Source organism: Rhinopithecus bieti, unplaced genomic scaffold (genome assembly GCF_001698545.2).
Source record: "Rhinopithecus bieti isolate Rb0 unplaced genomic scaffold, ASM169854v2 scaffold_61461, whole genome shotgun sequence".
NCBI classification, from domain to species: Eukaryota; Metazoa; Chordata; class Mammalia; order Primates; family Cercopithecidae; genus Rhinopithecus; species Rhinopithecus bieti.
The window spans coordinates 283,818-308,432 of record NW_016823852.1 but is presented as its reverse complement, the minus strand read 5'-3'; the positions used below and the strand labels follow the sequence as shown (position 1 = coordinate 308,432).

The following is a 24,615-nucleotide window of genomic DNA, read 5'->3' as shown; positions in this document are numbered from 1 at the left end:
AAGAGCTGTTATTACTCTTATAAAAAAAACTTATAAAAAATTCTAATCAACATTGGTCTTAAACCGTAACGTCTCAGCACCCAGCGCTGCTTCCGCAACTTCATGGGGCTGGTGGGAGGGACATTTATGAGCCATTTCGTGCCCCGCGGCTGCCCGTCAACCGTGGGGCTTTTGTCACCCGTCAGAGTGATAACAATGGTTTTGTAACTCAAAAGTTATTTATTAACATCAGTATCTTCCACGTGAGGGTCTCTGGCAGCCAGGGTGGCGCTGAAAGGTTGGGGGTCCTGTCGTGGGCGTACATGGCGGTCCCCAGCCCGCCAGACCTGAGAAGCCTCCAAGACATCACGGCTTTCTGCTGCACCCGCTGTCTCGACGATGCATGGCGCGTGCCTCACCGGCACAGCGGGAAGCCAGGCTGACCTGCCGGCAGGACAGGGCGTCTGAGACCCCAGGCAGCTGCTTTCCTCAAGGCCACCATCTAGCCCCACACACGGCAGCGATGCCTTTGGTCAGGGCCACATCCAGGCGTGCACAGAGCTAGAGCGCACCGGGCCCGAGCCTGCAGCACCATCACTCTGTGAACCTTATCAGGGCAGCATTTCAGGGGCGAGTCTCCCCACCTGGTACTCCAGGATTAGCACCACCTCGAAGTCAGGTTGGAGTCGCTCTCGGCCACGCACCATGAGTGACCTGAGCACCCCTCATCCTCAGAGCCCAGAGGGAGCAGTCCACGGGCTCAGGGAGAGCCTTTGGGGACAGAGTACCCAGTGCCCCACGGCTCCTTAGTCATCATCTGGGGAGTCTGACACCTCCTGAGCTGGGGGCCCCCAGTGGGAGGCTGCCAATCCAGCTCTGGGCCCCGGGGCTTCCAAGGAGCCTGTCCCCAGGAGCAGCAGGTGAGCTGCAAGAAGCAGGCAGGTTTGTCACCATGAGTGTGCAAGCTGTGGGGGCCTGGCCTGTCAGTGCCCTTCCCCGGACACATCTCCAAGGCAGGTTGCCTTTCCCCATTCCCTCCAGCTGCAGGTTCTGGCCAGTGTCCCCATGGAGGTCACATGTGCTGTCGGCTCCTGAACCACTCTCAGCTTTGGCCCAAGGGCAGGAGCCCAGCCTTGAGGACAAGGACAAGCGCCAGGGCCCTGGAGACAGAACCAGCAGGGCAGGTGGTGCTCAGCCCCTCGGGGCCCTCAGGGCTCCACTGCAGCAGCGGTCGTACCCTCTCCTTCTCCAGAGAGGGGCCAAGATGCGATTTGCTGCCCCACCTCCACGCTGAGAAAGGGGGGGCCTGTCTGCAGACAGGCCCACCTCCCTGCCTTGGAGACTGTTCCCCAGGGCTTTCTTGCACCCCCATGCCATTTGACTGACCCTGTCAGGAGGGTCTCTGACTCACCACTGGTGGGCAAGGTGTGAGCGAGCAGGTGCTCAGACAGTCACAGGTGCGGGCTCTGCAGGTGAGCACTGCCCAGGTCACTCGGGGCTCCAGAGACCCTGAATGGAGAGAACCCCGCATTCTCTGCCTCTGAATTGTGTGAACGTGACCTGAACTCGCCGACCACAGCAGAGAGCAAATGTGTCAGAAATGCCCACCTGTGAGACCCAGGCCTTGCCTCGGGCTTTGGAGAGGCCGGTTTGTGGTTTAAGGACAAGCTAGGGACAGGGTTCCTCAGGAGTGACCTGTCACTGGAGGCTCAGGCGGCTGCAAAAGTCAGAAAGGGCAGAGGACAATCTGGGGGTGACTCCTGGCCCACCTGACTCGTGAGGGTCGTGGTTTCTCCTGTGCTCGTTGAGGTCTGTATGGGGCATGGTAAGGAAACCCTCGGAAGCAGAGGACCCGGGGCTGGCAGAAGCAATGACAGAGGGGGCTGCACCTCACCAGCCTCCCTGGAAGCAGAGGACCCGGGGCTGGCAGAAGCAATGACAGAGGGGCTGCACCTCACCTGCCTCCCCGGAAGCAGAGGACCCGGGGCTGGCAGAAGCAATGACAGAGGGGGCTGCACCTCACCAGCCTCCCCGCACCCGGCGTCCTTGCCTCCACCCACACTGCAAGATGGAGCACACGGGCAGGCATTTGCACACACAACCCCTCAGCGCCCCAGACACTGCAACCCCTGTCCTGGGAGCCAGGGCCGCCCTGGCCTGGGGGTACAGACGGGCAAGCAAGGGGCACACCTGACACCCATCAAGCAAGACTTGCCGAAGAAGGAGGCTCAGGAGTGAGGTGGGACAAACACTGGCACAGGAGGCCCAGGCCCGTGAGCACCAAAGGAGGCCCCTGGGAGAGGAAGTGCCGGAGTGGGAGTGCGTGTGACACTCAGCCTGGGATGTGAGGAGCCACAGCCGGCAGTGCAGCAAGCAGGGGCCCTCTGGGGCCTGAGGTGGGAACCAGGGGAGGCCAGCACTTCTAGACAGCAGCTCAGTCGCTCACTCCACCTCTCAGAGTTCCTTTTCCAATATTCTCCCCGCATTGTCCGGAATCCAAATATTCCCACTTTTACAAGCAGCTTCCAGATAGCGGTGTGCAGGAGGCCGAGCCACACCGTCTTTGAGGGGGCAGGTGAGATGAAGATAAGACCAGAGAAATCCATCACACTGGCTTTTCAGGCCACACACCCTCTCCGGACCCTGCCGAGATTAAGATGCACGGTCCTCTGTTATGGGGGCCCATGAAGCCGACGCTCCTCAGCCACAGAAATGGAGCCGTAATTCAGCCCAGAAGCAGGGAGATCGCCCCCCAGATAAACGCCTAGCAGCTCTAGAGTGCTGGCGGCCCTGGGCATCTCCCCACTCCCAGCCCCAGGGCAGCCTGGGGAGGAGGGGTTCTGGAGGACCCCAGCCCCTACATGGCCCCCAACTCCCTAACGCTTGCTTGGGCCGGGTGGGGGCGGGAGGCTAGACAATGAACTGAGGCAGCCCCTGAGGGCCACCTGCTGCAGTTCGGGGACCTGGGGACAGGGCCAGATGGCCATATGTCTCAAGGGCCTTTGCCAAGCCTGGCATCCTCATCCATAAAAGGATGGGGCCGGGACCGGGTGCGGTGACTCACGACTGTAATCCCAGCACTTTGGGAGGCTGAGGTGGGTGGATCAAGAGGTCAGGAGATCGAGACCATCCTGGCTAACATGGTGAAACCCCATCACTACTAAAATACAAAACTTAGCCGGGTGTGGTGGCGGGCACCTGTAGTCCCAGGTACTCGGGAGGCTGAGGCAGGAGAATGGCGTGAACCTGGGAGGCGGAGCTTGCAGTGAGCCGAGATCACACCACTGCACTCCAGCCTGGGTGACAGAGCGAGACTCCATCTCAAAAAAAAAGGACAGGGCCAGTGGCCAGGCGCGGTAGCTCACAGCTGTAATCCCAGCACTTTGGGAGGCCAAAGCAGGTGGATCACCTGAGGTTGGGAGTTCGAGACCAGCCTGACCAACATGGAGAAACCCCGTCTCCACTGAAAACACAAAATTAGCTGGGCGTGGTGGCACATGCCTGTAATCCCAGCTACTCGGTAGGCTGAGGCAGGAGAATTGCTTGAACCCAGAAGGCGGAGGTTGCACTGAGCCGAGATCATGCCACTGCACTCCAGCCTGGGCAACAACAGCAAAACTCCGTCTCAAAAAGAAAAAAAACAAAAGGATGGGGCTGGCCAGGGGCAGGGCTGTTCCCCTTCACCACACCAAGTTGAGGACAGAACCCAGGCTGGGGCCGGGGCAGGAGGAACTGAGGTCGTTCAGGCCTTGTCTGGCCACCCTAAGTGGTCAGCCCCTCTGCCCAGGAGCTCAGCGATGCTGCCTGTGGCCACGGGGTCGTCTGCTCTACCTTCAGCCTCAGTTTCTCCCTTGTAAAGGGGACATACAGCCCCTTGGGAGCCATGAGCTTCGGCCACTATTTATGAAGCGCAGAGGGAGTTGGAGCACAGAGGCCTCAGTCAGGCACGTGCTGCTGCCGCGGTCCACGTGGGAGGTTACGTGCAGCCCTGCAGTGGTGCTGGGTGTAGGCCCTGTACCTTCAGGGCACCCCTGGTGCACCCCGGGGACTGTGAGGCCAGCTCGCTGCCTTTCCAGCTCATCCACCCCATTTCTCTGCTGCAGCCCTTCCCCAGGGCTCTTGCACTCAGCCCCTTCAACCCCAGCTTGGTGAGCTGCCCCTTCTGTCCTGCTCCCACTGCCACCCCCAGCACCAGCCCTTCCCAGCGCCCCTGAGCCCTATGGGACCCCTGCCCTGCCCCTAGGCACACCTCAGCCACAGGCCCTGCCCGGACATCACCCACGGCTTGTCCTGGGGCCACAGTGCACTGGACACAGGGTTCCAGTGTGCTACATGAACCGTGACAGGATCTGTGCAGCAAAGCCCCTCACACGCCCCAAAAGCCCCTCCTATCCTCAGCCTCCCCAATACCTTCAGCAGGAAGGTGTGTGCAGGGTCTCTGGAGGCTGCCACCCTCCCACCCACAGCAGCCATCCTGCCTCAGGGCAGCCAGAGTCAGCCAGTGCAGCTTTCAAACAGGATCATAGCGAGAACGTCACATAAAAGCTCTAAATAAACCCCAAAAAGGAAAATGGGACTGATTTACCACTGAATCAATTCACCTCTAATTTTAATGCTCTGAAAAGTATTTTCTCTTAATGACTCCATTATTTTATCATACGGTGAGCAATAAACTCCCTCCCCATGTCTGCCACAGCCACAGCCTCTCGGGTGTCTGCCAGGCAGGGAATCCTTTATAGGCGGCTCTGCGCACACACAGCACCTGGCTCTCGTTTAGTGCTGATTTTATAGAAGATTCCCCCATTTCGTGTAATATAAAGTCTAGAACTTAATTAGCCACCGTCAGCTCCTCGGGCTGCTATGGAGTAGGCGTGTTTGTGCCCCCGCAGACCACACACCATGACGAAGTCACCGACCATCCCGAGGCAGCGTCCCTGTGGCTGGCGTGGTCAGCACGCCCCAAACATGAAGCGCTCAGGACCGCAGAGGGCTCCTGGCCTCCCGCCTTGTAAGTGGGTGCGGGTTATTAATCCCCAGCTCCCTGTGGCTCTCCCACTGGGACATACACATTCCTCACAGGCACACGTGGTCCCCATCAGGGAGCTGGCGGTCTCGGGAATGACCTCCATGTGGGCTCCTGGGGAAGCCCGGGCACCTGTGCAAACCCTGCTGGCAAGGGTGCTGCCCTCCACGGTTTTCCTGGCCCCAGGGTGGGCGCGTGTACCGGCTCACGGTGGGTCTGCTCCAACTCCAGTGGGAAGAAGAGATGCCGAGGATGCAGCAGCAGCACCATACGTGGGAATGGGGACAGCTGCGGGGGGCAGGGAGCACAAGTGAGGGACAGGGCCAGGGCAGGTGAGGCCAGATGGATGGACATGGTGATCAGGGTCGGACACAGTTCCTCCTACAAGAGGCTGCTTGTGCCCTTTGATCTCTGACATCTCTCTTGGGTGCTCCACATCGAGGGGCCCCCACGGCGCATCTGACCACTCCTCCAGTAAACCTAAATTAATTCCTTATTGTGCAACCTGGACAACTGTACATGGCCAATATTCAGGGGTCCCAACAAACTGCCTTGTAAGTTAGAGGCCAGAGCCTGGCTTCCCTGTGTGGTGCCAGGCAAGGCACTGCAGCTTACACATGACACACACACGGCACACACGAGTCACACACGCAGCACACACATGCCCCTGCTGCTCCCTCCTGACGCCGGGCACTTACTCACACGCCTTCTCCCCCAGACAAAAGAGCAAGGGAGGTGGGAGGGTAAGCGGGGAGCATGAGTAACCTCACAGCACCCTAGATGCTAGGGGAACAGGCACCCGTGGGCCAGGTGCGTGTGCACACCTGCCTGGGCATGAGCACAGCTGTGGGGTGTCTACGCAGGGCTCACGCATGGGGCCCAGAAACCTCCTGCATACAAAGATAGCTCGTTCAATATCTGTAGCATGAGGAGCACTCCTGCAGGGGTCTTGGGCAATTCTCAACCTAAATGGCTATTGGCAGACTCTCCTCTCCCTGCGGGCCGGGAGGAGTCACAGAATGACTTTGTAACAGTGCGTTCTCCCTGCGTTTACCCCAGTGGGTTCTACGGGTTGGGCCTTGTCGAAGCGAAATGGGCAGGTGCTGGGCACTGGTGACAAGGCAGTGGCAGCACTTGGCCACACTCAGCCTCTGGGGTCCCCGGAGGTGCATATGTCGTGGTCCTCCCCTTATGAGCAAGGAGACAACAGGGCTGCATGCAACTTGAGTGCCAGGGAAGTGGGAGAGTGGGGCTCACGTAGCACGTCTGCCCACCTCTGCTGAAGCCTGGGGCCGCACAAAGCCTCTCAGGGTTAGAGCTTGCTGGGGCCCCGCCAGGGATGTGAGACAGAGAGAGAAGGTGTGTGTGTGTGCACGCGTGTGAGACTCGGTGTGCCTGGTTGTGCACATGTGACTGCGCGCATATGAAACACAGACAGGCGACGGTTCAGAGGAACTTCTGTGGCACACTTGAGCCGCGGGGGCCCCTTACTTCTGATTGTACAAAGGCCTCACGCTCTCCGTCCACGACCAGAAAGCTGTGGACGGGGTCGGTGGCTCCTCCCAGAGCTAAGCTCCACCTCCCACTCCTCAGTCTGACCCTGGCCTCCCTCCCCAGCCCTCCCCAGCCCTCCCTCTCTCGGTTTTTTGTTTGTTTGTTTTTTCCTATCCCCACACTCCTCTCCTGCGGCCCTGGCTTCAGGCCCCTCCCCAGCAGAAGCTGCAGCAGCCCCAGTGCAGTGGTGGGAGGGGCCTGGGCAGACTTGGCAGTGCCCACTGTCCTATGCCCCTTGCCTGGTGCCCCAGCCTGGCCCCTCATGCCCACCCCATGCTGGGTAGGGAGGCCCCATTGTGAGCCCGTCGCTGCTGCCGCCAGAGGCCACCAGGGCCCAGCTCCTGAGAGGGTTTTTCTCAGGCCTCTTTTAGTGACTTCCTCTGAACCTCTTGTGGCTGGCTTCACCGTGGGATTGCAGAAAGACCCGAGAGCCCCGGGGAAGCTGGTGTTGAATCACAAGCAATGGCACTTCCGGCACATCCAATCCATTTTGTTGTGCGTAAGAAATGGAAACAGGATGTGGCGAGAAAAAGCCAGTTTCAGGAACAAGGCTTCTCCCTTCAGGCTCTGGAAAGGGCAGGGAAAGTCTCTGTTGGCCCATGAGTGGGCCCCTGGAGTCCAGACCCGAGATCCCCACTCCCGGCCACAGGACATGGTCAGCAGGTCCCTGCCTGGCTGCCCCACCTCTGGGAGCCCTCCTGCCACCCTGGCTGGCCTCCTGCGGGCTCTGAGTGAGGTCAGGCCCTGGGAACGAGGGAGGGGCTGCTCCTGAGTCCCCAGGGCCCTGGGCTGAGTGGACTCTGCTAAGCCTCCTTGGCCCTGCCCAGCTTCCTTCACGCAGAGCTGCTGGTGCACGTGCCCCAGAATGAGACAAGGGGGAGGCAGGCACTGCCCCACAGAGAACTCACCCATCCCTTCCCTCTGTGTCCCAGGACAGGGCCTTGGCTGCTGCCCAGGATGTCCTACAGCAGCCCCTCCCCCAGCCAGCCTGTCCCTCAGTGCTCTCCAGCAGACACAAGACCAGAGAGCCACATGCTCTGCGCTCACCCTGCACACCCACCCACACACCTCCCCCCAGACCTCCTGGTCCTCAAGCCTATGCTTCCCACAGGCCCCTACCTGGTCATCCAGGCCAGCTGCCATGGCCCAGGAGCCTGCATCCATCCTTCCCTTGGCCACAGTGACACCCAAGGCAGTGCTCACAGCTCATCCCTGCCCTCAGGACCCCTGAGGGGTCACCAGTGCCACAGCCAATGATGTCATGTTGCACTGACTTCCCTAGCCAACCACCTGGGGACCAGGGCTAGAGTTTTTCCTCCATTGTCCACTAATCATGGCTATCACTGTCGCATGGGTTCCTGGAGGTCTGGACCACCTGCCACATGACGTACTAAGCTTGACATCACAAATGAAGCCGATGAGCATCATTTTCTGCAGACCAGGAGTGTCCCAGAGCACTGGATTGCGAGAGTAGCAAGCAAGTACCAGTGGCTGGAGCACTGCTGTCTGTCACAGGCGGCTGGGTGGGCCCCTCTACACTGAGGTGGTTGGGAAGGACACGCTTCCTAGACACACAGCACACAGCCAGTGCCAGAGGATGTGGCAACTTGGTTCAGTCCAGGTACCGCATCTGGCGGCGCAGTTTCCATGTGGGCTGACTCTGGGTTGGGTTGGGTTCGTCCGTCACCATCGGCCATGATGCTGCTGGCTTTTGTGGACCATATGGGTGAAGAGAGTGGGGACCGTGGGGACCGTGGGGACAGCGGGATTGACCATGCCTGTATCTTTTGAGTCTTTGGGGATGGTCCTAATTTCTGCAGATGCTCAGGATGTGTGGAATGACTCTCTTGGCCACGGTCTTAGAAGCTTCCACTTATTTGTTTGGGTTTTTTTCCTGCCCAAATGGCTCATAATCATTAGGTCAAGGAACCAACGGGTGGGCTCTGCCAACTGCAGAGTACAGGCAGCTCCTTCCCTCGGGCACGAGAGGCTGAGGGTCCCAGGACCACTGCCGGGCAGGCTTGTCCCCAGGTCTCCGGGAGCCCTTACTCTACCCACGGTGGTGTTCTGGGTCCCCTGATGTCACTACCAGCTCAGAGCCTGTACCCACAGCCCAAAAGATTGGGAGAGTCTCCTGCCCAGCATATAGTTTCTCTGGGCCCTGGACACTGACTTCTGCCCTTTCAGGCCAGCTGCTCCTGACACGGCAGAAAGATCAGGAGAACCTGCACTTCCCAGCGGGCCGGAGGGCTCCGGGGGGCACCAGGGAGGGCGGCACCAGTGACGGGCACACCTGGGCCGAGGGAACTTTGGGCACCCAGGCTCTGGGCCACTCAGAAACTGCCAGGTGGGCACCCATGTGGACCAGAACTGTGTGCCTGCCCGGCCAGCCTAACCTCGCTGCTTTCACAGGGAGGCACACAGTAGCCCCTCAGAACCTGCCACGGCCCTGCAAGGAGAGCATTCCCCTGGGGCAGGAGGCAGCGGCTCTCAGACAGGCACTGACTGCCCAAGGTCGTAGAGCCAGGACAGGGTGTGGGCGGGGCCCTCCCTCCCCCCGGCTCTGGTGCCAAGCTCTTCCCAGTGTCTTGTGCCCCATGTCCCAGCAGCTGTGTGCAGGGCAGTCACGACCAAGTGCGGCACCCAGTGCCCTGGCTCTGAGCCCACTCCGTAAGCTGCTGCCTCACAACCCTGCAAGGAGCTTCCTCCTACAGAGCCCCTGTCCTTATCTGCCAATGAGGCCAGGCCTGGGGCTCAGGGGGCGGTGGGGAGGGAAGGGGAGCTAAGCCCTGTGAGGAGCTAAGCCGTCGCACACAAGCCTGCATCCTGCCCATCGAGCGCTTGGAGAGCATGGTTAACGGAAAGACCCAACTCTGTCGATTATGGAGTTTTGTTCTGAGCCAATATGAGTGACCACGGCCCAGGAAAAGGTGCACACACCCAGGGAGCCCTGAGTGGGTGGTCCTGAGGCAGCCAGACCCCAGCTCTGCTTCCTACAAGCTTTACTGTGACAGAATTTCAGGCAGTCATAATTCAAGGAGCTTCTACATCAGTTTAGCACAGAAAGGCAGGGTGTCTTGAAGCAGGGGGCTGACAGGTCATCATTGGGGCCAGAGATTCTTTCATTTGCAATGAGTTAAAGAAGTAAAGCTTTTTCTATGAATGTGGAGTCACAGAAAGAAAAGTTTTAAGTTAAGATTAAGAAGTCTTTTAACCGATACACTGGGTCACAGTGGCTTGTGGGGTGCGTGACTTGACCCTGGTCTGGGGGCCTTCGGTCCTGTTTGTAATTTGTGTCAGGGTCACAGTCTTCTGATCGCTAGGTTAACGTCAGTACTGGTCGGCCCTGCCTGAATTTCCGCAGGGAACCGGGAGAGCGAGGCGTGTCTGCCCTCCCGTCCCATCATGACTGGGAACTCAGTTTTTCCGGTTTCTCAGGAGTCCCTTTGGCCAAGAGGGGGCCTGTTCAGTGAGTTGGGGGGCTTAGGGTTTTATTTTTATTTTACAGTACGCAGCACTTTTGCACACTGACAGTGTGGCCTGCACAGTTCTGGGCACATGTCCACAGATGTGTGGCATGCCTGCGTCACAGAGAATGCACGCTTCTGGCGTGAGAATGAGGCTGTGTGTGATGTGTGGGAATGCTCGGTCCTGGGCCTGCCACAGCCAGGTCCCTGCAGTGGGTCCTCACGCCGGGAGACCAGGGATGGCGCCCACAGTGGGAACCTGGGTTCACCGGCTGCTCCCGGGGCCCATGTCTGCAATTGCCCCACTGAAGCCCAGACAGACCCCCACACGGCCTCCCCTCCGAGCACAGGACCCTCAGCAGGCCAGGGTGGTGGTGGAAGGATCTCCCGGCCCCTCCAGTCAGCCCCTAAGATGCTGCTGGAAAAACAGCTGTGACAGGCAGCTCCGGGAGCCCCGGCTCAGTTATGGCTTATGTACGGCCCCCCAGCCAGCTGGCTTTCAGGGAGGGACCGACTTTATACATAACATTTATCACTGTAACAATGGCTCCTGTAGAGAGAGGAGGACTTTTACAGCCTCTTGGAGGTCATGAATAATGGAGGAGAAGGAAAGGGGCCGCTTTGGTTAGTGTTCCAAGGGGCCCAGAGGCCCCCATTATCTCGGCTGATGGGAGCAGCAGGGGCCCCAGCAGCTATGGTTCTCGCTCGCGGAGACCAGTGTGGTCATCACCCGGGGCCCCCGCCACACTCGGGGCTGGGGGGAGTGCCCATGCTTCCTGTATTCTTAATAAGGGCTCTGACTTGGTGACGGGGTGACCATACATGGCCCTGTCAAAGGGCCCCGCCTCAGTCTGAGAATGACAAGCTGCAGGCTCCCTGGTAGGGGCCTGGACCTCCCACTCCGGGCTGTGACCTGGGGCAGGACTCTAGCTGCATCCACAAGCCAGAAGAGCAGCATATCTCCAGGCAGCCACATGTCAGGGGCCAGTGAGCAAACATCGGAGCCAGAGCGTCACAGGTCACCCCCACACGCCCAGAGTCTTCTCCCCCGTCCTCCTACCTCCCTCCCAACCTGAGGTCTGTGGGGCCCTGAAGAGTCCCCAAAGGCACAAGTCCTTCTTTGCTTGCCTCCAGTGACGGGGAACTCACTACCTCACTGTCAGTTGTTCCTCCTGTGGGCAGCTCTGCCGGAGGTTCTCCCCACTAGCCCCTGCACAGAGCAGCCTGTGCCTGAGGAGCCCCAGCCCAGATTCCAGCTCTCACCCAGAGCATGCGTCAGCCCCTCTAATCCCAAACCCACTCTCCTCCCTCATTTCCCCCATTTCCTCTCCTCCTCTCCTGGACTCCACTCTCACGCTTCACTCCCATCAACCCCCAGGGTACCCGGGCCGAGCCTACCTGTGACCACCACGTGGCAAATCCTGTGGGGACCTCATTCCTTGTCCATCCTGACCTAGCACTGGCTGAGTGTGCCAGCAGCAAAGACCTGCTCATGCAGCCTCCACTGGCCCTGGACTCACCGGCCACCCCAACCCCTGCCTGCCCTCTCCCACCCCCATGCCTTCTCTCCAGGGCCCCCTCACGGTGATCACGGCTTATGGGGCCTCTCAGGACCCCATCAGCCACCATCCCCCCTCAGCTGGAGACCCTCGACCAAGCCCTGTCAGGGAGTTTCCAGCGGTCATGAAGCAGCTGACTACCCACTGCAGAGACGAGCACTGCGAAGACGCGTTCCCACTGCAGCAGAGGGAGCTGGGCTCAGGACGGCCTCGGCTGGGTGTTTTCACTACAGCAGAGGGAGCTGGGCTCAGGACGGCCTCAGCTGACAGGGGTGCAGCCCTGAGCCCTGGAGACGCCTGGAGAACCTTTGGACCCATTTCTACCACAAGCCCTGGTGCTTCAGTCAGCACAGCCTGCACGAATTTCCCCCGAGGCTATATGCCAGACAGGGGAAGGGCCAGCCTCCAGGCCTCTGCACAAGAGCGCCATGGCCAACTCTTACCCTCTGGGCCAACGCTGGCCTCTCTTATGCCTGGGGTCCTTCTGCTTCAACCAGCTGTGGACCCCATCCCCATCTCCCGGACCCACCGGCCCTTTCTTCTCTGGCCTAGGTCAGCCTAGAGCCTCCACACCTTCCAGTCCCACCCCCGTCCCTACCTGGAGCCATGTATGAGGCCATGCTGAGGCCCAGGGCTCTCCGCATTCCAACCAGACCATGGTCCAGAGAGGGCTGGGAGTCTGGGCCAGTACCACATGGCCATGACCAGAGTAGCCACAATCACCAGCCCTGCAGTCTCCGCTCCCACGTGCCACCCCACCCCACCCCAGCCACCTTCCAGGACCACCCCAAGGAAAACAGCCCAGACCAGCCAGCTTGCTGGACTTTGCCAGCACTCAGGAGCGCCCGGTCACCGGACATGCTCCACCCTCCCACTGAATGACAGCTGGCCTCTGCTGCTGTGTCCCCGGGGCACTGCTCAGGGTGGGTGCACCACAAAGACCAGGGGAGGGTGGGGCATCCCATCATTCCCAGCTCACGGGGAGAGATGAAGGTGTGGCGGGGATCACCTGGCTGAACAGTGACAGAGCCGGGCCCAAACCTGGGCACCACGTCGTTGGCACCACTGCCTGTGGGCACATGGGCCCACCTGCTGGCTGCGGGCAGGACTGACACAGCTGGGCTCCTTCCTGGCACTGCCTGGCACAGGCACCGGGGACTCTCTGTGGACCCGGCAGCTCAGCACTCCCCTGGGCCGGCCTTATCTCACCTTGCAGAGCCCAGGCTGGAGTGAGGCGCTGTGGACGGAGGCAAGGAGGGTGCAGCCGAGCTCTATCAGATAAGGCCAGAAATACGACCCTGCTGGGACCTGAGCCCCAAGCCGAGCCATCAGCTCGCTAATAAATTACACGGAGCCAGTGTCCACAGGGGCAGCCCGCCTCACCTTTCCAGGGAGCACAGAGAGGGGGCAGCACCCAAGGTCTGTGGGCTGGCTGTTCCCTCCCTCTGTCAACGAGAAGGGTCAGGAAGGAGCTGTCCTGGAGGCCCCCGACCTCAAGCGGTGCAGCCTGACCTCTTAAATCCAGGAGGAGCAGCTCCAGCCCTGGGAAGCCAAGGAGAGCTTCCCACATCGGGCACAGGCGGGAGAGGGGTCTTGTCTGGCTCCAGGACCTCACTCTTCCCAGGAAGCCAAGCTGCCAGCAGGACCATCCAGCCTTCCTCAGTGCTGTCCCTGGAACAAGGGTCAGTGAGCCACGGCCCTCCTGCCAATCTGGCCCGCCCCGTTTGTGTAAACACAGAGCGCACTGTATGCCATACTGCCCTCTACCAGAAAAGTTTGCTCTCCCCGCCCTGTACTGAAGACAGCGGCAAAGGGAGTGCCAGTCTCCTGAACCCCGCCCCGATGGCCGCATTGTGCATGCTCAGATGGTGGGTTCCAGGCCACTGTGCCCAGGCAGCCTCTGTGCACACTGTCCCCCAGCCTGGCACACCCTGGGCTCCCAGGAGTCCTGTAGCTTTACCCAAGGGAGATGCACCCCCACTCCTAATAGAGCAGCATGGGTCTCTCCACACCTCCTCCAGCAGTCCCCTCAAATAGGTCAAAGTCCCACAAACCAGGCAGGGGTCTGCCCACATGTGGTGGTGCCCTGTGCCGGTGGTGCCCTCACTAGCCTCTTTCAGGCCTGCCTTTACGTGCACCAGCAGACGGGGGGCTGGCAAGGATGGGCCGCCAAGCCTGAGCCGGACTGCCACCTCCGGGCTGTGTGACTTTGGACAGGGTGCCTCAACTCTCTGAGCTGCACTTTCACCTACAAATGAGGGGCAGACTCAGCAGCTGCCAGGCAGGGTGGTTGGATACTCACCCAGGACAGACCCTGAGAAAGGCTGATCCCTCGCCCCTGCCATCCCTCACTGACCCAGACATTGCCCCTTCCTGCCCGGGCAATATCAAGGCCCGGCCAGTGTGCCCCAAAACAGCAGCTTGGGACCCATTCTTTGCCTCTCCCTCTGGCAACCCCAGGTCAGGACTCACAGGGGCACAGGGCCAGGGCAGGGCGGGCACCCTCTCTACTGTGGAGGCCCCATGCTAGGTCAGGGTCTTACTGGAGGCTGGACTCTGTGATCACCTCACCTCTCAGAGCCCCACAGTGCCCTCCCTCTCCCACTCCACCCTGAATTCCAATCCATAGGTTTTTCCGAGAGCTGCGCAGCTCCGGAATTGGCCTGGGAGAGGGGCACATTTGGGCCGGGAGGGGCAGGAAGAGCATCAAACTCTGGTCTCATCTGAAATCCTGGTCTGTCGTCTACCGGGGGCCTGGGAAACAGCCACCCCCTTCTGCTCCGGGGCCAGCGGCCTGTCCTCGGGGTCACTGCTATTTCTGCCAAAGGGGAGAGGTAATTATAGCCCGGCTGTTGCCAGCTGGCCCAGCTTTGCAATCCAGCAGAGAGAGCTGGAGACGGAACGAAGGCCACAACAGACCCAGCCCCGCCGGCGGGCGGTGGCGCCTCCGACCAGAGCCCTCGGGAAGGAGGCCTGGGCAGGCCTGGCCCGTTCACCTGTGTGCCCTGCAGTTCTGCCTGAGGCTCATCTCTCAAGGGCCTGGGAGGGGTGCTGCCAGCCAAGAGGGTTCAGGACCTCACTGGACTGTGCCCCACAGGGAGATCCTAAAGAGCCTGTTTCTGTCCCTCAGGGAGCCAGGAGGGAGCCAGGTGAGTTCCAGCCCCAGGGAGAGGGGGGCTCACTTCCCGCTTGGGTGTGAAGCTGCCAGAGCAGAGACTGCCAAGGGCAGGCGCAGGTGGGGAGCCTGCCCCAGTCGGGCAGCAGGTGTGGGCAGAGACTGGGCAAGAGCACACACCGATGACCCCGAGTGACCTGGACAAGCTCCAGGGTGGCCACCCTCCCCTCTTCTCCTGGGACTGATGGTTTCCCTAAAACGGAGACAGTCCCAGGCCAGCCCTGTGTCCCCACTGAGGCCAGGCCGCCCCTGGGGGAAGCAGTGAACGTGGCCAGTTCAAACCTAGCAGCAGGGGTGTGGGTCTCCGGCCACACAGAAGCCTCCAAAGGGTACCTGATATTGAGCGAAACAGCCTGGGCAGGGGGAGAAGGGGCTGCACTCTTAGGGGAATGCAGGGATCCGTGTCAGGCACGAACCCAGCCAGCCTTCCGCGAAGGGCCTTCGTGTGGGGCATCCTCCGAGGGCAAGTCTACGCAGGCCCAGCCCAGCAGGAATGGGTTCGTTACTCCAGTAACTGGAGCCTAGTTCTCAGCATTTGGGAATCCCTGAGAACTGGCTCTTTTCTGAGGCGAGTCAGAAGGAATCCCTGTCCTGCCCTGTGAGGCCATGGGACTCCCACCTAGCACTGGATGCCATTTCTTGGGCACCTACTGAGCTTTGCCGTGCCCTGGACAGTTGGCAAACAACCCCCATTCCACATATGGGAGGGAGGGCCTGGGAGGTCCCCGCCCTGTCTGTCCAGGGCTCTCGAGGCCTAGGGTGGCCCCTGCACCCAGCAGGTGAGCAGCCATCACCCGGTGGTGCTGCCACCCTGAGCCCTAAGTGCACCACCGATGTGAGGGCCCATCTAGGCACAGAGAGGGGCCTCAGGGGGCCACCACGCAGCTCCTGCTCCTGTTCCTACCTGGTGGGGCCTGCAGGCACCTGAGCAAGCCTAGCTGGCTGTCAGCCCAGCCAGGGGCCTCCCCACAAGTTCTCCCTCTTACTTAAGTCGAGAACGCATGTTGTCTGGGGAGCTGACAGGATGGTTCCAGTGGTGAGCGTTGGGCTGGGAGCCACGGCTTTTCCCAGGAGCCCAGCTGCCCCGCCTGGCCATGCTCTGCCTCCGCCCTGCAGGGGAAAGGCCAGCAAGGCGGTACCCACGGTCCCAGTCCTCTTCCACTAGGAGAAGGCACAGCCTGCATCTGCAGCCCCAGGGCCACTGGGTTAGGCCTGTGGCCAAACTACCAAGGTGCCGGGAGACTAAGGAGGCCCAGTGCCACCTCGGGCCACCAAGCCCGTGGTGGCCTCCCCATGGACCGGGCTGTCCCAAGAGCAGCAAGTCGGCCAGGGCCCTCAGGGCCGCTGAGGCCACTGCTCTGTGTCACCGCAATGGAAACTTCTCAGCTGGTTGTGAGCTGCAACAGCTCTGGTTCACACCCTGCGACAGCAAGGCTCTGACTGCCAGTGGATCTCAGGGCCGGTCAGGCGGGTGAGCCACCCCAGAGGTACAGCACCAGCAGGAGCCCAGGTGGGCAGGGGCAGAGAGAGAGAAAGAGAGAGAGACAGCATGTGTGTGTATGTATGTGTGTGTGTAAGTGGTGGGGTTGGGGGCTGCGAGTCTCCAGCTTCTCCCAGGAAGGTCTCTGGCTTCCCAGGAGCCTGGCCCCCTGCCTCCAGCCCCCAGGTGAGTTGCCCCGGGGGAGGCTGCACCTGCAACAGGGAGGCAGGAAGCCCAGCCTCAGCCTGCGTTCGCTCAGGCCCCAGGATCCTCTGCCCTTGGAAGGCTGTGAGGCTGCCGTGTGAATGGGCGCAGTGCCAGGTGAGGGGTGAGCCGAGAGTGTGGGGCCGCATGCTCAGAGCCGAGGAAGGGCCCTCCCCGTGCGGGGTGGGTGGAGTGTCAGGATTTCTCACAAGCCAGCTGCTGCATGGGGAGCCCTGCCCACCCCGAGGAACCCTCAGGGAGGACAGAGAAACATCAGGAGGTGGGCTGTGGGTGAAAGGGCGGGCGGCGTGGGGCAGGCAGAGGCAGCAGCCTGGGAGGAGGCGGGAAGCCGGTGGGCGGCGTCCTGGAGGACGGGGCAGGAGTGGGAGGGAGCAGCAGTGGCTGGGCCCCAGAACCTGGTGTTTTCCAAGCCACTGAACCAGGCGAGAACCACTGGCCAGCCCCCATGCCCCACTGCAGGCTGATCTCGAGGCGGGGGGAACTCAGCGCTCCCAGGGCCGCTGGGGTCTGTCAGTGCCCTCATGTCTCTCAACAGCTTCAAGATAAGGTGGGGTCTTTGGGGTACTGGGCTAGGCCCCCAAAGACTGTTGGAGGGTCACAGCCCAGACCAAGGTCCTGAGCCTCGGCCCTCACGGCCCCACCTCCCACCAGCAGCACGGCGGGTCACGCCCACAACTCCAGGCCCTGACTCCAGCCTCTGTCCCAACCCAAGCTCTGAAACCTGGCAGGCTGTTCTCCCTCTCTGGGCCTCAGTTTCCCCTCCCCCAGGGAGCTTGGTGCCCTCTCTCAGTAGAGGAGCTGGTAGGAACCCCCCAGCCCCCCAGCACCAAGGGAGGCACCATGGGGGTCCTGTGCCCAGAGTGGGGGTAGAGTCCCCTCGGGTGGACACACCCTCCCCAGCAGCGGGCCTAGCAGGACACTTGCAGGTCCAGGCCCTGAAGCTATTTTCCGCCCTTTATCTCCCATCTGTCACGAGGCCTCCAGTTACACACTGTCCCTGCCAGAGGCCCCAGGCCTCCCCGCCCCCACCTGCCGAGCATGCCAGAGCCGCTCCTCCCCTGCTTCCGGTGGGGGAAACGAGGCCCAGGGAGGTCACACCACTTACCCAAGGTCACAGAGCCAAAGAAGAACAGAGCCCCGGACTTGAGCCGGGCCTCCCTTCCAGAAGGGGAAGCATGAAGCCCAGTTAGGGAGGGGACGACAGGGCTCAGGGAGGCTGCCTGGGAGCAGAGCGTGGCCCAGGGGAAGGTGCATCTCTGGAGAGGGCCCCAGGGCTCCCGGAGGGGAGGTGTCATCCCATAGGAGGTCCTGACTGTCCAGACACGGCCAGAGCTACCTGAGCTCTGTTCCTGGGCACATCCCCTCCCCAAGTGATGCCAACGTGGCTGATGGCACAGAGCAAAGGCATGGTGCGGACTCAAGTCTGTGCATTTCACAGCTGAGCAGACCAAGGCCCAGGCAGATTAGGAGACTTGCCTAAGGTCACACGTGGTCACACAAGGTGCTCCGGAGCCCGCACCCGAAGAGGGGGAGGTGCTGTCCCATAGGAAGTCCTGATTGTCCACACTCGGGCAGAGCTCTGTTCCCCAGAAGGCGAAGTCACATCCTCTCCAAGTTATGCTGCTCAGTGACAGATGGTTAATGCCACAGCCAGGCACCCTCACAAACACATTGCCCACACATGCACATTCACATACTCACACTCTACACAAACACACACACATTCACCCACACATATGCAGATATGCTCACACACATGCACATGGGCACATGCATGGACACCCACACACGCACTCACACACACATGCACATTCACATGCATGCACACAAATACAAATGCACACACACACACAGGCACCCCACACGTGCACACTTACACCCTCTGACACACGTGTTCACTCTCACACTTGCACACTCATACATGTGCACATTCACACATGCATATGCACTCCATTGCATGCAAACACACTTGCACACTCAGGGACATACATGTGCACACTCACTCACACACATGTGCACACACACATTGTTGTCCCACCATCCCTTGGACAGACCTCAGGCCAGGGAGGGCTGAATAGCGAGAGTTGCTGGCAGAAGCTGGAGGAGACTTCATCCAGCCCTGCATCCCAGCGTGACTCCGTTGGCCCAAGCCTCTCCAGGCCTGTTTCCTCATGAGGAGTGAACCTCGCTGGGCCCCCTGGAAGGCTGCTGCAGGGCCATCTGGCGAGGGGGCTGTGGCCCCGGGCACACCAGCCAGCCCCAGGCTGTGCAGTCCCAGGAGATGGCCCCGGATACACAAGCCTCCTTCCGCCAGGCAGTGGAGAGCCCAGGCTCTGGGTCCAAGAGATCACTAGAGGGCTCTGCTCCACCCCCAACCCCACCCCTGGGCTTTAGCAGAGTTTCTGTCCCACCCAGAGTGGAAACTGAGTCAAGGGCATCCAGAGAGCCCTTCCAGCCCCAGCCCTGCTATGGACAGGCGGTCAAGGTTGCCCTGGGGGCATGCCAGGCAGCATCCCCAAGACACCAGGACAGGCCTGGCACTCTGCGGCTTCCCTGACCCTGGGGATCACGCAGAGCCCACATTCCAGGTGACCTGGCCCCAGGGGACGGAGCCCCAGCCCGGCTGGGCCTGCGAGCACAACCTCTCCCATGGCGGCTCTCTGAGAGCAGGTCCTGAAGATAAGCCGCCCCCTCCCTGCCACCCCCCTGGATGGCCGGCTCCTGCCACAACCCTATTTGCAATAAAAACCTGATCCTGCGATAGCAGAAAATTGCTCTCTTTTGAAATAATTGAACCCATCCAGACAGCATCCGCCCAGACATCATTAACAGGGCACTCTGCTTGTCTGCAGTATTTATGCCTGCTCAGGGATGCGGTCATGGCCACCCTGTTGTCTCCTGTAGAGGATGGTACACAGCTGCTGGAGTCACTGCGGTCTCCACCCAAACCAGCTCCTCCCACAGGCCTGCCCTGCACCTCTGAGGCACCCACCCCTTTGGGGGACCCTTGGAGGAGTTGTCCTTGAGGACCATGTTGGCCCCTCACTCTCGCCCTCCCCCTTCTCAGCCCTTGGGGGCAGGGTCCTTGGAGGACCAACGGGAGCCAGGGAAGCACCTCAGGAAATGCAAACACCTGCGCTGTGAGGGGCGGGGCGGCAGTGCCCTCCAAGGACCCCAGAGCAGAGGAGAACCTGGGGTGGGGTGAAGGGCAGCAGGAGGCCCCCACACTGCCCCCTATCCAGCTGGGAGCAGGGCCGGGAGGACCTGGCCTGGCATCAGCTCCCAGGGAAGCCCCAGCCCCCTCTGGCCTCAGTTTCCCCACCTGCAGCGAGAGAGGCAGGCTCATCCCTCCCAGGGCCCTTGAAAGACAGACACTCGGTGCCAGCTCACCTGCACGGATGCCCGGTAGGCTCTGCACCCCTCTGTAGGGAGGAGGAGTGCCCAAAAGTCAAGAACCCCGCCGAGGCTATGAGAGAAAATCCACACTTGGGGGCTCCACCGGTGAGTAAGAATGAGGAGAGCAAAGCCTCCGCCGCCAAAGACACAGGGGCGGAGCAAGGAGGCGCCATTCACAGCCAGGAAGCAACCAGCTCAACAGAGGAGGGGGCAGAGAGACAGAGACAGAATCAGAGAGAGGCAGGGGAACAGAGAGATGGAGACAGAGAGATAGAGACACATAATGCGGGGGAGGGCAGAGAGAGACACAGAGAGAGAGTATGAGCCGTGCTGAGGGGTGGGCTCCCAGGAGCCCAGGGGCATCCCACCAGCACCAGCCCAAACAGGTGGGCATGACCCTCTGGGAAACCTTTCTGTGGGCCCAGCCTCAGAGCCCTGACAATCCCCAGTCCCCAGCCCCAGGGCTTCCCACTACCAAAAGGAGACAAAGCGAAGATGTTTCTTACAGCCTTATCCATGACCTCCAATCATTGCAAATGACAATACTAAAATGCAGACTTCCTGAATACCCAGTCATCGAGGGCGACTTTCAATTATGGGACCTCGGCCCAGTGGAATATTATGCAGCCATTAAAGATGACAATTATGAAGACTGTGGCAGCAAAGGAAATTGCTTGGGATGGCATTTCTGAACAAGCAGGCAGCAGGATTTATCTGCGCTGGAGACACCACAGAGGGAAAGGGTTGTCTACTCGTCAGCGTGGCCGGCCGCAGGCGCGGGCAGCCAGCCTGGCTTCCGGGGAAGAATTTTCTGCTTTTACTTTCATTCCTCTGAGTGCCACTTGTGCAGTAAATAATAAATAACGTCTTTGCTTATCTTAGGGCCATGTTCCAGTAAATGAGGACTGCAGCAGGAGCCTTGAGCCCTGACTCCCGGCCAGAGACACGACATCAGACCAGAAAGAATGAGGAGGACGCGTGGGGCCCACGGGCGTGCAGGGCAGAGAGGGTAAGGCGGGCCACTGGGACGCAGGTTTTGCAAGCTGCCCTTCCACTGGGGGCTGGAGGGGGCAGGGAGCAGACAAAGGAGGAAAGGCCATCCTCCACCCCAGGAATCAACGGGTGATGGGAGGAGGGCAGGGGGATCACTGAGGGCTGGAGGGAGCAGGCGGGGGCAATGGGTGCCTTAAAGGGTTTGGTCTGGCAGATGGGGTTGGAGGCCCCCAGGTGGGGCACACCGCTTGGCAGAGGAAGTGGGAGTCATGGAGGGCTGTGGAAGAGGCAGCCCGGGGAGGAGGGTGTTGGAGGAAAGAAGAGGGTGGAGAGAGGAGGACAGGTCAAGACTGTCACCAAGGGTCAGTGTTAGGGTTAGGGGCCCAGACCTCAGACCCTGAGCTCCATCCAGCCTCTGAGGCACTGCCAGGCTGGGACAGGCCACAGGCACAGCAGGAGCTGGGCCAGACTCAGCATGGACAGACCTCACGCCCTCGAGGGGCAGCCTCACCAGATGCCAAGCAGCTGGCTGTGTGCAGCGAGCAATGCCCCAGCCAGGAACAACCTCAGAGCTGGCCGGGCTCCCAGGGTGCCTCAGTCCCAGTTGTCACCATGTCACAGACAAGGATGCTGAGGTTCACAGCAGCCTGAAACTCCTGCTCCATCTTCCAAGCTCAGGCTGGGCCCGTACACGTGAGCAGACCTGCACAGAAGGGCCCAGGTAGGCGAACAGGCAGGAGCTGCCCCTGCCTGCAGCACGCGAGGCTCGGCCCCAGGGAAAAGGAGGCCAAGGCCACCAACCAGCCCTCCTCACAGCCCTGGCCCGGCCCCTGCCCCATGGAGCTTGCAAACTCTGGCCTCTTAGCCAGAGCCCCTCTGCCAATGCAGCCCCCTCGCCCTGTGCACGTCCCGGGGACCCTGAATCCAAAACTGAATCCGAGACAGCGGGCAGAGGAAGAGGCTCAGTGGGGCCTTGCATGAAGAGACGGGGGCAGGAGGGGCTCCTGTCTTGCCTGGGCCCCTGAGGCTGAGTCTGGCTGCCCGGCAGTGCCTGTCCAGGAGCTGCCCCTCACCCCACAGGAAGTGACAGGCCCAGCATCGCACACCAGCTGGGACAGGGTACAGGCTCCAGGACGGTGCTGCTGGGCCCCACACGGCTCAGACCTGGGTCCCCGTCGGCCGCCTGCCGGGGACTCACCGGTCTGCTTTTCGCCCCTGTCCAAGGAGGACAACAAGAAGTGCCCCCCCTCCATCCTGAAAAGGAGCCGGCCGGAGCATCACCGCCCAGGGGTCGAGCCCCAGAGGACCGCGAGGCGTGTGCGGTTCCGAGAACCCCCAGCGGTGACCGTCCACTGTAAGAGGGCACCCACAGCAAGCGTCTGGGAGAGGATGGGGTCGGGCAGAGGGAGGCGGGGACTCCGGCCACACCCACCCAGCTCTGGCAGGGACCAGGACACAGGGGGGCCATGGCCGCCTGTCTTCAGTGGCAGAACCCCTGGGCCCGTGGGGTCACCCGGACACACAGTCCTGGTCTGTCAAATGGCAATAGGAGGAAAACATGGCGGCGGCTTCTCGAATCATGACTGTCCTCTTGAGGAAGCGTCAGGACCTGGCTGGGTCTGGGTCTCTGACCCATGAATAGTCTCAGGGGTCCCTCGGGGGTGCAGGGTGAGGCGAGAGGGCGGCAACACCCGATGGACTGAGGCAAGTACCTCCCAGCCGACTCTCTGTTCTCCTTCCCAGACATTGCTGACAGGAACACCACGGCCACTGTCAGGGGTGAGTTCCGAGCCCACAGACCTGTACCCCACTGCCCCCTCCTTCGGTGCACCCACCCTCACTCCCTCCCCAAGGGAGGTGTCACAGGGCCAGGGCCTCTGAGGAGTCCCCAGTGGGGGGGCTCTTGTTGCAAGGAGGCCCCACGAGGCTAGGGAGGGGCCATGGGCAGGGATAGGGCGGAATCTCCCCATCCCTTCCCCACCAGCCCCAGTCCTCCAGGGAAGGGTGGGGCTGGCTGGCGCTGACCCTGCCTGCCCTCTGGCCGCAGTGCCCGGCAGGCCCAGGCCACACAGCGGCTCCCTGCTCCTGCGGCTGTGCGTGTGCATCCTTCTCGTGCTGGCCCTGGGCCTGTACTGCGGCCGGGCCAAGCCCCTGGCAACGGCACTGGAGGACCTGCGGGCCCAGCTCCTCAGCCTTGTCCTGCACCTGCAGCACGCGGCCCTCACCTGCTGGCACGGCCTCCTGCGGCTCTGATGGGCAGGACGGGTAGGGCTTCCCGGAGAGCTCAAGCACTCCAGGGGCTCTGAGACAGCCTGAGCCCTGGCCCTGCTGCTTGGTGAATCATGAAGGCCAAGAAGGGCTGCTGCCTGGGGGCCGACTGGGAAAAGTGGGACCCCATGGCGTGAGACTGGACATGGGGGGCATAGCGGGCGGCCCTGCCACACTAGTCAGCACAGCCCTCCTGTCTCCTGTGTTGGGTCCATGTGAGATTTTATTAGAAAGAGGATTCGACTGCTAACAGTTGGGGCTCCCTAGGCTCACCCAAAGACCCCTCCCTTGTCCCAGCAGGAACTCCTGCTGCTGCTAGGGCCCGGCCCAGCCATTGCCGTGTGCACCCGCTTGAGGAGGGGGGCATGCTGCCTGTGTTCGAGGGGCTGCTCGGAGGAGGCAAACCCAGCCTTTTGCAATTAGGGCCTGTGGAGAACCCAGACCTCGAAACCCCACAGGAAGGGTTTGGTTGTCAAGGTGGGTCCCTCTGATGTGAGGTGCCATCCTCTGAGCCCAGGTCTGACCTCCTACTCAGTCCCATGAGTCTGGAGAGGCCCCAGGGGAGGACCCCTCATCGGGGGCAGCTTCAGGTGTAGAAGCCGAGGGGACAGCAAGGGGCCCAGACACCCCTGGCCTTCAGAACAGCCATCTGTGCCCAGCTCTGCAGGCCGGGGGCACCCAGCTGAGCCCAGGGCCAGCCAGTGCCACCCACCAGCTGGGGCCTGTAGGTCCGGAAGACCGTCTGTGGTTGTGGCTTTGTCACCAGATTGCAGAGCTGAAGGGAGCCCTGTGGGTGACAAACACTAGGGGCCCCTCCAGACCCTACGTGAGGGGAGGGCCGAACAAAGCAGGGAGGCCCACGGTTAGGGACCAGGCAGAACTGCCCGGGAGAGACACAGGGACAATCAGACCAGTGTCCTCGAGGCTAGCCTGAGAGGGAAGGGCATGGCTGATGACCTGTCTGGTGGTTCCTCTCTGTCCCACCACTTAACTGGGAGACACTGCTCTATTAAAACACACGGTGGCTTCCTTCAGTCTTGGTGTTTTTATAGAAACAAGAGAAACCAGAACCGACTTGCTAAGGAATCGGCCTCAGTGGCCAGAGTGGATGTCCTGGGCCCCTGGAACCTCGCCGTCTCCTGCAGGCCTGGGAGTGGATGGGTCCACTCGGGTGGGGGGTTAACCAAGCCCCCAGGTCTTGAGGGATGCCCGGCTGGCTCCCTTCACCCTGCAGTCAGGGTGTGTCCCCACAACTCCAGGTGCCAGGGAACAGGTGCAGTGGCCTCCAGGGTCGCTTCCAGCTTTGGAATCCAGGGAGCCCAGAGTTGTGGTTAGAGGTAACAAAAAGGGCTGTTTCCAGAAGGGACCATGGTGGGGGCTCCCCCGGGAACCCTCCAGCATCATGCTCTCCCCACAGCCCCCATAGCCCCACCTACCCGGCCCAGCCCATCCCACCCCACCCCAGGGAGGAGGATGGGCAGGTTCCTGCCCCATAT

At 61.2% G+C, this 24,615-nt stretch overlaps 1 protein-coding gene across 3 annotated transcripts; it reads left to right on the top strand.

Annotated features, from left to right (window-relative positions):
- The first annotated feature begins 14,291 nt into the window (after positions 1–14,291).
- CUNH14orf180 (chromosome unknown C14orf180 homolog) lies at positions 14,292–24,153 on the top strand. 3 transcript variants are annotated; one of them, XM_017861912.1, is made up of 5 exons: positions 14,292–14,731; positions 20,741–20,867; positions 22,076–22,205; positions 22,595–22,630; positions 22,899–24,153. In XM_017861912.1, exons 2-5 carry the CDS (start codon positions 20,757–20,759, stop codon positions 23,102–23,104), a joined length of 483 nt encoding a protein of 160 aa, XP_017717401.1. In that variant the 5' UTR covers positions 14,292–14,731; positions 20,741–20,756; the 3' UTR covers positions 23,105–24,153. The 3 variants fall into 3 exon arrangements, with proteins under 3 accessions (XP_017717401.1, XP_017717403.1, XP_017717402.1); XM_017861914.1 differs by lacking the exon at positions 14,292–14,731 and adding an exon at positions 14,761–16,244; XM_017861913.1 differs by lacking the exon at positions 14,292–14,731 and adding an exon at positions 14,762–16,267.
- The last annotated feature ends 462 nt before the right edge of the window (positions 24,154–24,615 follow it).